This window comes from Oncorhynchus nerka, linkage group LG17, assembly GCF_034236695.1.
Source record: "Oncorhynchus nerka isolate Pitt River linkage group LG17, Oner_Uvic_2.0, whole genome shotgun sequence".
Lineage (NCBI taxonomy): Eukaryota > Metazoa > Chordata > Actinopteri > Salmoniformes > Salmonidae > Oncorhynchus > Oncorhynchus nerka.
The window spans coordinates 38,738,861-38,751,659 of record NC_088412.1 but is presented as its reverse complement, the minus strand read 5'-3'; the positions used below and the strand labels follow the sequence as shown (position 1 = coordinate 38,751,659).

Here is a 12,799-nt window from a genome sequence, read left to right as displayed (position 1 = left end):
ATGCCACACCGCTTCTTGACACACTATTCGCTTAACCCGGAAGCCAGCTTCACCAATGTGTTGGAGGAAACACCGTACAGCTGGCGACCAAAGTCAACGTGCATGCGCCCGGCCACCACAAGGAGTCACTAGAGAGCGATAGGACAAGGAAATTCCAGCCGGCCAAACCCTCCCCTAACCCGGATGATAATAGGCCATATGGGTATCCTGGTTGCGGCCAGCTGAGACACCGCCTGGGATCGAACCTGGATCTGTAGTGACGCCTCTAGCACTGCGGTGCAGTGCCTTAGACCAACTGCACCACTCGGGAGGCAATACATTTGGGTGTTAATCAAATTAAACAAAAAAACCTATCAATATTTTTTTTTTAAACAACAATATTTCTAAATAGGATCGAGTCAGAACCATGATATCAGAAATATCTTCTCTCATTTACATGGCATTGAGTGCACACTTAGGCCTAATTATCTTTATGCATAACATTCGCACGTCTATACAAAATAATAGGCTCCTGTTAATTGTATTGTTGCCTATGTGCGAGGCAGATAAAAAAATAACATCTGCTGTTGATATGGCATTATAGGAGGACTGAATAGTTTGGAGGAGCTCGTCTTTGGTAATTGGACAAGGGGCGCTCTTTGAATATGGGGATGGATAGCCTACTTGTGAATAATGAAAAAGCATGAGTGCAAAACCCTTTAAAACCATTCTCAGTAGACCATCTAAACCCCTTTATTCATAGGCTACTTGTGGCTTGATTAAGGTGAAGGTAGGCTATGCTTGGTTTTAAATATATTATATTAAATAAAATGGGGGGAAACCAATAATTTTTTCATGTTTCTAAATATGTTATTCACCGGCACAGAAGGCACATCTCTCCGTCCATAGGCACTGTGTGCTTCATGGCTGGATAGGCTACACTTATTCTCTCAAAATCCATGGCATTATCAACTACGTTACCATTAGAAACTGCTTTTTGTTGGTTTTAAAACGTCCCATTAGCGCTGCATGAAATTGACACTTTTGTGCTTGTCCTTAAGGACAAACCTCAAATTTTGCCACCCCTCCCACCTCAACACAATTGAGCTGATGTTAGACAGTTCAATTTCCAAACCTGGTCATGGGGCTGGACAATGTGAGTGCGCCATTTTTTACATGACTCCAATATCTTTTACTTTTAATGTTGTGTAATATGCCAATACAAAGAGACAGATCGAGAGATTGCATTACAAAGATTTCAATGAATAGGTGTCATCTCATTCATTTAAATTTGAATGGTTCCATTTAAGAAGTGTTTTCGAATGCGAACCACAACATTTTCTATCTTACTGATCTGAGCCAAATGTTTGCAATCCAAATGGCACCCTATTCCTTTCATACCCTCATGGCACTGGTTAAAGGTAGTACACTATATATGGGATATGGTGCCATTTGGGACACAGAGGGCAATGTACCTGATCTACAAGTCGAATATCACCAATAAACACATTGATCCGTAATTTCACCAGATATGAAAGTAGATTACATCAAACCGCAACCTGCTCTCAGACCATTTCATATTATTCTGTAAGTAAATCTGAGATACTCCATTTAGTAGGATATGTAACGTTTTCTATGGTGTGTATTCATTTGTGGATGTCCATCACCATTGTGTCTAAACTTATGTTATGAATTACAATTGATATTATATGCTACAAATTTGCAAAATGTACAATATATTACAAATTTGCAAAACGTACAGTATGTTACGAATTTGCAAAACCAATGATATGTTAGGAATTCTACCTATGTGGCTAGGTGGCTAATGTTAGCTAGCTAGCTAGCTAGCTAACGTTAGTCAGGTAAGAAACGTTAGCCACCAAGACAAAAATCTAGAATTCGTAACATCAAATCAAAATCCAATCATATTTTATTCATCAGGTACACATATTTAGCAGTCTATCCAGCCATCAAGCACAGTGTCCATGGAAGGAGAGATGTGCCTTTTTTGAACATAACATTTATTGGTTTCCTCCCCCATTAAGTTTAATTTGATTAAAAACCAAGCATAGCCTACCCTCCCATTAATTAAGACCAAAGTAGCCTATGAATAAAAGGGGTTTAAATGGTCTACTGAGAATGATTTTAAAGGGTTTTGCACTCATGCTTTATCATTATTCACAAGTAGGCTATCCATCCCCATATTCAAAGATCGCCCCTTGTCCAATTACCAAAGACGAGCTCCTCCAAACTATTCAGTCCTCCTATAATGCCATATCAACAGCAGATGTTATTTTTTTTAATCTGCCTCGCACATAGGCAACAATACAATTAACAGGAGCCTATTATTTTGTATAAATGTGCAAATGTTATATGTAAAGATAAATAGGCCTATGTGTGCACACAGTGCCATGCAATGAGAGAAGAGATTTATGATATCATGGTTCTGACCTGATCATACTTAGAAATATTGGTTTCAAAAATAGATTGATTGGTTTTTATTCAAATTAAACAACAACAACAAAAATGAATGAGATAGATTCACCGTTTATGGTGAGAACGTACATGGCTCGAATGCAATACGTTTTTGTCTGCTATTTCTGGAGAAGTGCAAATATGATCTGTAAGATGAATCCTTGATTATTATAAAACATAACATTTGCGAGCAGTAAAACAGTGAATGGATATTCCTCCTTTCTCTCTTCCTCTTTATATTAGATCTTTATCCAGCCCCTGTGAAAAGTTTGGATGTGCTTAAATCCCTCCATAGTCTAAGTTGCTTTGTTTGTATTATACACCAATGGGAACCAATTACGGTGTCTGTAACTGTGTTTAAACATTGCCTATTTAAAAGTTGTTCTTTTGTTTGTATTAGAATTGTAGTCTTTTTTGGGGTTATCAATAACCTAGTGAATTTAATCTTGCATATCGACTACATTTGGTATGTCCATGTCCAGACTGCAATATACAGTAGGTGTCACTTCATCTGAAGAGGAGAGGCAAGAAGGATCGGAGGACCAAAATGCGCCGTGATATGTGTTCATCATGAATTTTAATAAAGAAAACACTGAACACTGAAACACTATACAAAAACAGTAAACAAAATAACAACCGTGAAGCTAATGCGAGCTGCGCTGAAACAAGCCATCAACATAGACAATCACCCACAAACAAACAGTGCAACCCAGGCTACCTAAGTATGATTCTCAATCAGAGACAACTAATGACACCTGCCTCTGATTGAGAACCATACTAGGCCGAATCATAGAAATCCCAAATCATAGAAAATCAAACATAGACTGCCCACCATCAAACATCACGCCCTGACCATACTAAATAAATACAAAACAAAGGAAATAAAGGTCAGAATGTGACAGTAGGTTTCGCACAGCGTTTTATTAAGACAGTAAGCGGATCTTCCTGTTTTTGTTCGGCGGCCACCCATTAAATCGAGTTAAGGGATTTTCAGCCTGATAGGAGGATGTTTTATGTAGAAGTCGTTCTCAGGGCTACACTAGAGTGGGCTGATTGCGTTGACACCTCGGCACTAGAACAATGTTGACTGCAAACATGTTCAACATATGTAGCAAATATGGGGCAGGCTATTTAACAAACTATCCCATTGAGTCTTTGCTTGTGTTGGCGTAAAGTCATGGAATCCATTTTATGGAATTGGGAAGATAGCAGTTATCTAGTGGGATTGGAGTTCAACTTGACATTAGACGTGTATCTAATCACATAATTAATCATACATTTAAGATAATCTCAATCACTAGTACTTTTATCAAGCTAAGAAATGTACAAACAATATTGCAGCTATGGCAAGGTTTAGCTGGTCCAGTAACTGGCAACATCATGGGGTAGGCTACTGTGTGTGTCAGTAAATCTAACCTAATCTCAGGTAGAGTAAGAGGGTTTCACTCTACAGAACCATGCATTCTTTCTGGCAGCCCCAGCTATTTTTAAGCTTCAGCTCCTTCTCGCATTGCTAGCTGTCCTCCCTTAAAACTATAAACAATTTTTGTGCCGACAAAACATTTTTTCTACTCCTCGATGTGCAACCCCACAGAGTATCTAACTGAACTGTCAGTGAGTGGATTTACCCCCAGACACTCATCCTCCCTGACACACACACACGCAGACACACACACAGCGGCCCGGAATATTACATTTTCTGTCTCATTAATTCCTTCTATTAAAAATCATCATAAATTTGACATGAAGCATGTCACGTCGATTAAAGAGAGTACTGCTCCCCCCTAGGATGCTGTGCAGTAATGAGATTACTGTGGTGTGGTGTGGTGTGGTGTGGTGTGGTGTGGTGTGTGTGTGTGTGTGTGTGTGTGTCTGTGTCTGCCTGGGTATGTGTGCTTGTATGTGCGTGTGTGTTTGCGTGTGAAGGTGTGGGTGGATGTGTGTGTGCCTGTGTGCCTTACTGAAATGGGACTCTCATGGGAAACTCCCAAACAACATGATTGCATTAGCTCGTCTGGTTCATGGATTCACCCTCTTTGCTGTCTAGCTACTTTACCTCACCCCAGACCTGACCTTCACATATATCAATCAGGAATCCTAACAAATGTGACAAGTTCTTGCTTAATGCATTTGTTGGTTACAATAATGCAATCTTCTATTTCAACTTGTAAGTGTAAGACATGCACGGTAGAGCAACATGCTGCTCAGAAGTCAGTAAAATAAGACAGCCCATGCTTTAGTCACCCTGGGGACACCAACAATGTTTGTTGGAGAGAGAAACAGTTGATATTCCAAGTCTAACAATGCCCCAACCCATCAGCCATGGGCAGGGGGGTTGGGGGAAGGTTAGCCTGATCTCTAGTCACTGTAACGTGTGGTAGTATAAGTGCCTGGGTTTCATGCACTGTTGCATCATTACTCTTCAGCCTACTGAATACTGTAACATAGAAGCTGACAGGCTAGAGAGGACAGGGTTGAGCTGTACTGTTTAAACTGATAGATAGGTTACTAGGATGGAGAGGACAGGGTTACATTACAGTCATATTCCTCTTTATGTCTGGCACTTGAGAGTTCTAAATGCAGTCTCAAGCATAGTCTCTATTTGCAAAGTCCCTGCCATTGTCTGCCCCGTGTGCCCTTAGAATAACATTGGATGGCTGAGGAGGGGTTAGAAAAACAAGAATGCTAAGAAGGCTGTCTGAGAGAAACCCTCATAGAATCACTGGAATTCATTCATTCATTAATGAAGAAGGCTCAGAACAAACAAGACTTAGCGAGTCTTCCTTCAGAGCACAAACAATGTTCCCCAGAACACAAAAGAAAAGCTGATAGGGTTCTGGGATGGTCTCAAGACTCACTGTTTTCACACGGTCTAAAGTCAAGATATCTGACTGGTATCACAAGCAGTGAGAGGTCGAAAAGATTCAACAAGACAACATCTCATGGTAACAATGTGAGTAAACAGCAGAGAGAGATCAGACATGTCACAGAGTCTGGCACTGCTGATGGATCACAACAGGATGGACCATTACCTAGGTAAAAATCTGTTTAGGTTAGGAGGCGATAGATACAAGAGTGAACAAACGGAACACTTAGTTCAAGCAGGGATTTAAATAATTGAATGTGTCACAGCATTGTTTCCTTAACATCCTCAGTTTACAAATTGATAATGTAGGCCTATTGCCTGCAGGACTTTGTCTATGGAAAATACCTCTGCAAAGCTAAACTACTACAGGAGCCATACCAGAAAGCAATGTGATGTGATTTCAAACAGTTTACAGCCAGTTCTAGTGTCATTTCAACTTTGCCCGATGACCTTTTGAGCTGCGGCTAGTTGGGGGAAATGGTAAGGACAACTGGTTCATCTCTGGTCATACAAAACCGCATTTTTCTCTCTGGTGCATCTCAGGTGAAGGTATCCACGGAAAGAGAATTAGAGAATCATCAACAATATATCTCTATGGCGAATCTTCATTGAGCAAGCTTTTTAGTCCAGGACCAGGCTTAATCTGGATCTAGGAAACCAGCCCCTATAGTCTAGGAAACCAGCCCCTATAGCCGATGGAAAATACCTCCCCAAGCTATACAATAACAGGCAGAATGTTCTCTGTGGAGGTAATATCATGGTGCTTCTGACTGTCTGCGTGGGATGATGTAATTTCAACCATCTTTCCCCACTGGGATGATTTCCATTGGCTAGTTACATTGTAATCATTGCTGGTACATCTCTAGTGAAACAGCACTGCACACTTCTCTCTGCACACTTGTCTCTGGTGTACACAAGGGCAGACTGACCATCTGCATTTCGGGCAAATGCTAGAAGGGCTGGTCCATTTTTAGCCTAGTGGGCCTGTCTAACTTTGTTTTTTTTTGTGCAAAAATGATCACTATCTGGCTAATTATGGGGGTCTCAAGGGGAAAAAATGGGCCAGTGTGTTAGAAATGCCAGAACTGATTTCTGGTCTCAGTCTGCCCCTGGGTGTACACAGAAATAGTATAAGAATACTGTGCATATACAGCATATATCTATGGAGGTATCATCGATATGATTGTGTTACTCACTGTCTGCATGGGATGGTGATGGCAGGGCCAGACAGCCCAGGAGCAGGGTAAGCACGGCCCCCCTGGCGAGGGGATATTCTGCCCGCCGGTGGTGCGGCGCCATAGTCCAGGTGTAGGCACTCCTCTCGCCTCTGTTCTCCTACCGACACTCCCACTCCGCTCGATGGCTAGGAGCTCACACAATCATAGTGACAGCTGGGAAAGGAGACAGAAGAGAGATGGGGTTAGTATTGCATGTTCATTTAGTTATTTACCAGAAAGTCTTGTCCATGGAGACTTACAATCTGTGTGCATTCAACTAAATACGTAGCACAACCAACCGCATAGCACAGCCATTGCAAGTCAAATCAATCACAGTCATTGCAAGTAAAATATATCACTGTAAAATAGTTCACTACTTGTGCTACACAAATCTCAGTCTCACCGTTGGTTCAGAATTATCCAACAGACCAGACTAAAATAGGACTACATATGTAGATAGGTAAACACAAGGTAGACAACACAGACGTTAAATGGTTCCTACAATATGTAGAATGGGGCCCGGGGGAACCTAGATACAAACACCCACACAGCAGATACACTCTGGGGACCACCGGTGACAGGCCCGTAAGGGAGAGACTTTGTGTGTGTGTGTGTGTGTTTTCCAAAACATTAACACATTGGAGGAACACATGGTTGTTGGGTCCGCCAGGAATCGTCACACACCCACACACACAAACACACACACATTCGCTAGTCATCTTCAGCATAATTACAGTTGAGCACCTGCCTCTCACAAATGGACCGCAAATCACAAAAAGGCACCACGCTTATGCAAGCCATTTATGTCATTTTCTTCACATTTCTCTCAGATAGACAGAGCCAAACATTAACTACAAGGCTGCTGCGCTGCCAAGACTGCCATAGGTACAGTCAATCTCTGTTTGAAGCCTGTCCAAGGCAGAGGCGGTCGGGAAGGTTTAACCCTTAACAATGACTTGGTGATGTTGTCCTTTCATTCACACAATAGTCTGAATGATTGGATTAATAATACAATAATAGAAATAGAGGAGAGTGACAAAAAGGATTTGACAGAATGTAATCCTTTACATTCAACTAGAATAACTGAATTAGCTGAATATTGAATAGCAAATCCACTGTGTCATTTCCATGAGCTAGCTTTACTCAAACTTATAAACGTTGGTTAGGTGGACTCTTTTTCCCCCACACCATGGCAATGACCCAGGGGTGGCAGGGTAGCCTAGTGGTTATCTTGGCAAAGGAGAAATGCTCACTAACAGGGATGTAAACAAATTTGTGCACAAATTTGTGCACTACTTTTGAGAGAAATACAGGCTAGTAACCGGAAGGTTGCAAGTTCAAACACCCGAGCTGACAAGGTATAAATCTGTGATTCTGCCCCTGAACAGGCAGTTAACCCACTGTTCCTAGGCCATCATTGAAAATAAGAATTTGTTCTTAACTGACTTACCTAGTTAAATAAAGGTTAAAAAAAAATGAATAAATAAAAATATATGTAGGGCACTACTAGTAGTGCATTTAATAGGGAATAATAGGGAATATGATGCTATTTGGAACGTAATCTATGGGAAGATCTCAATTGCAAACTTCTGGTGTCCTCTCTCCTTGTCTCCTTCTCAAAACCCATTGGAGGAGAAGATCAAAGGAGAGGGCCCTTTGACCTCCTCCAATGGGTTTTGGGGAGGAGAGGGTTATTCCAGGCTCATTACAAGCCTGTATTTCTCTCAAAAGTAGTGCACAAATTTGTTTACATCCCTGTTAGTGAGCATTTCTCCATTGCCAAGATAATCGATCCCCCTGACAGATGTGGCATATCAAGAAGCTGATTAAACAGCATGATCATTACACAAGTGCTTGGGACAATAAAGAAAACACTCTAAAATGTGCAGTTTGTCACACAAAACACAATGCCACAGAAGTCAAGTTTTTAGGGAGCATGCAATTGGCCAGATAATTGAATGTTATTAATATATCTACCATAAGCCTGCCGCCAACGTTGTTTCAGAGAATTTGGCAGTATGCTGAACAAAGTGCCACATGGTGGTGATGGGGTTATGGTATAGGCAGGCATAAGCTACGGACAACGAACACAATTGCATTTTATCAATATACAGGGACGAGATCCTGAGGCCCATTGTCGTGCAATTCATCTGCCACCATCACCTCATGTTTCAGGATGATAATGCACGGCACCGTGTCGCAAGGATCTTTACACAATTCCTGGAAGGTAGAATTGTGTACTATTTCCCATTTCTTCCATGGCCTGCATGCTCACCAGACATGTCACCCATTGAGCATGTTTGGGATGCTCTTAATCGATTTTGTACGACAGCGTGTTCCAGTTTATGCCAATATCTAGCAACATCGCACAGCCATTGAAGAGTGGGACAAATTTCCACAGGCCACAATCAACGGCCTGATCAACTCCATGCGAAGGAGACGTGTCGCGCTGCGTGAGGCAAATGGAGGTCACACCAGATACTGACTGGTTTTCTGACCCACGCCCCTACCTTTTATTTAAGGCATCTGTGACCAACAGATGCATGTCTGTATTCCCAGAAATGTGAAATCCATAGATTCGGTCCTTCAATTGACTGATTTCATTACTTTTAATACAGAATGAAAACATGTTGTCCTCAAAAGTGGGTGCGTGCTTTGGATGAATGCTGCCATTCATGGAGATACAGCCAGTGGGGGGTGAAAGTGCTGTCACTCCTAAGCCATTATTTTGAAGAAAGTGTTGTCATCTTTGCGGGAAAACGTCAAATTTAATTGAGAAGGTTGACATTGCGTAGACCTACATCATCCACTTGCAACCTGACTAAATGCATATAATTAGAATTCTTAACTTCATAATGAACATGTTAATGAAGAATAAAAAGGCAAAAAACGAGATGTTGACTTGCATGTGAACGTCTCTCTCTCTCCTCTTAGCATGCAGGCAAAAAAACTTCAATTACAGAACAAACAAATCTTTCACACTTAAAAACTAGACGGTTTTCAAGAATTGTGATGTGCCGTTTGCTCAGTTGCTCTGTCTTCCTGTGCCTTCATCTCAAAGAGTTTGGTTGAAAGCATCTCACGGCATCAATAGCATCCGCAGCGCTCCCCTGTCCAAAATCATCTCTCTCTCGAAACAAGATGGTGCCACTGCATGAGACCTCCTCGCTGAGACAGCTAGCTGGAGAGTCATCACTTTCATCAGAGCTTTCACTTCTGAGACTTCTAACTTCATTGATTCAATAAAAAATAGACTCATGAAACATACATTGCCTGACTGCGCCTTATTGGGAGATTATCAGCCTCCCTTGAGGCTTCAACAAACAAATTTAAAAACATATGACATGAAGATCAGGATCGTTGCGCCCTAATGAACACATCCCAGGTTTAGAGAACCATCTTTATGGGGTTGAAACTAAGTAGTGATGTTTGTCAGTGACAATTAGAGAGAAACAAGCACACATGCAAGCCATAAACTCTAATTGTAAATGACTGGGTGATGAGTTGTTGGTTGGGTGTTTGTGTAAAGTGTATAAGACTGTGGAAAAGCATTCCTTCTCTGTTCTATACAGTGCCATCAGTAAGGCAATGATATAGCATCGTGTGCAGGAGGCTACTTTAATTTATTTCACTAATGTGACAGGCGGTCTGACCTGTGAACTATGAAGTGATGCATTATGTATTCTTAGATCATATGGTGCATGTACACTAATTCCAGACAACATGTTGTTTGAGTGCATTAAAGGATTTCAGGGAAATGATAGCCACACGCACACACACACAGAAATGCACACACACACACACACACACACACACACACACACACACACACACACACACACACACACACACACACACACACACACACACACACACACACACACACACACACACACACACACACAGAGAGAGAGAGAGAGAGAGAGAGAGCCTCAACCAGACTGGACTGCTCTAAAACCCACTCATCCATCCACCGGCACCTTGTTTTATTGTTGCTAGATTGATCTGTAATCTTGTTTAATCCCCATATTGCAAATTGACTGCTTCATGTCGGATAGTGTTACCATTTCAAACAGTTTGTTAATTAGAAATCTCTACTGTAGGCCCATAGAGTGGATCTGTCTACTGCTCAAATGCTGAAAGGAAAAGTAGCCTAGTACTCTATAAATGTATCAGTGCTTTATATTTCAATACATCATACTTAAGCCAGCACTTTGATACACACTATATCTGATTATGACAGCGTTGCCATTTCATAGCCTTAACTGAAATACAGAAACTATCTGGGCCATTCATTTATGTAAATGAAATACCCCAGAGATAACACAGGTTGGGTGATATCTGGAGAAGAGGTCCTTTATGTAAATGGTTAGTTTAATCCGGTCAATATTATTTGACAGAGTACTATTGCTCTTCATTCATTCATTCAAATCCCTTAAAGTGGAGGTTTATCCCAATATCAGTTTTTTTTTAATACATTGGCTTAATAGAGTCGATGTCCATGCAGTTTGGGCTACACATTAATATATACATTTCCACTATGGAAAGGTGTGAATCTCACAAAAAGGCACTTTGGTTGTTTTTCTCTAGGATGCCTGTCACGGATCCCTCTAGAACTTTCATTGCGCACACCTAGCCCCTATTCCCACTGATTATATTTGTATACATGTGCCCTTCGTTCACCATGGTGCTGTCGATTATTGTTACAATGTCCGTTGGCCATGTGAGTACCTGTCCGCTGCCTTTACATTACACGTTGTATTGTGGGTAAGAAATAAAAAACCTGATTACGCATTCCTGCGCCTGTCTCCCGACCCATTATACCAACATGACAGAATAATCGACCCTTAAGTGAGACAGCGGGAATGGCCCGCCCGACGACGCTGCGACTGGTCCGTTCAGCACCGCTGCAACTTCGGCAGCTGCAACTGGGTCGTCCGAAGTCGCCACAATGGATCCGTCTGACTATGCAACTTCATCAGCTACAACTGGCCTGTCCGATGCCAGCACAACCGGTCCATCCGATGCCATTGCTACTGGCCCATCCGACCACGTCGCAACTTAGGCAGCTCCATTGGGCCCTGATCGACCCACACTGCGTTCCTGTGATCGTCCTCGAGGCCGGTGTTGTTGCGCTGCGTGTGCAGCGTGTCGGGGGTACTGTCACAGATCCCTCCGGAACTTTTCACACCTATCCCCTATTCCCACTGATTAGTACTTGTATAAGTGTGCTTTTTGGTTTCCATTGGGCTGTCCATTATTGTTACTATGTCCGTTGGTGCGTGTGTGAGTACCTGTGCTGTGTGTTGTGGCACGGATTGCGCAGATGATTACGGGTCTCGTCCTGTGTGTTATTTATTTGAGGTACTCCTCGCTCTTTTGTTTGGGTTTCTACACTGTATTTTGAATACGTGTTTGTTTGGTCTTAGTCCCCATGCCTTTACACGGCATGCAGTGATTTGGGTACAATAAAAACGTCTATTACGCATTCCTGCGTCTGTCTCCCGATTCTTCATGCCAACGTGACCATGCCCACAAGTCTCAAAACACTCGTCTGAAGGTAGCCCGGTACCAGTTAAAAAAATGAAGTATATATGGAAGAAGTTTAATGACAATATTTGTATATGCTGTACATGGGTCAAAAAACAATATAGAATATCCTGATCTTTCTTATATCTCTCAGATACATGACAGACACTTCCTTTTGATACATGTATGAATCTGTTATTCAGTGGGTTTCTATGGACTAATAGCAGTAAGGTCAAATTCAATGTTTTATCAAAACAAATCTGTTAATATTTTTTTTATCCCTAAAGGGGTGCTAAAGTTCAAAATCAAATAGCAAAGTTATACTTTTTATTTTACTAGGCAAGGCAGTTAAGATCAAATCCTTATTTACAATGACTGCCTACTTGGAAAGCCCCCCCGGCCAAACGCTCCCCTAACCCGGACAATTGTGACCACCCTGTGGGACTCCTGGTTGTGATACAGCCCGGGATTGAACACAGGTCTGTAGTGACACCTCTAGCACTGTGATGCAGTGCCTTAGACCGCTGCACCACTCGGGAGCCCTAAAATCCTTGATGTGACCATCTTAAACCTTGTGTTGTATTCAGGGTAAAAAATGAAATGATATTTATTCAACTTGAAATTTAATGATTTTTCCTTGAGTGACCCCAACATTAGAAAAAGTGAAACATCGCCTTTGTTCATATTTCCATGAAAGCTGTACACCAGCAGGGTACAAAGATTGTCTTATGGT

The 12,799-nt window shown here is 41.7% G+C and overlaps 1 protein-coding gene across 1 annotated transcript in view; it reads right to left on the bottom strand.

Annotated features, from left to right (window-relative positions):
• The window catches only part of ptprfa (protein tyrosine phosphatase receptor type Fa), a 441,814-nt gene that overhangs the window by 281,381 nt on the left and 147,634 nt on the right, over positions 1-12,799 (bottom strand). Inside the window, 1 exon segment of the mRNA XM_029686556.2 lies at positions 6,517-6,711. Coding sequence (XP_029542416.2) covers positions 6,517-6,619 — 103 coding nt within the window. The 5' untranslated portion in view covers positions 6,620-6,711.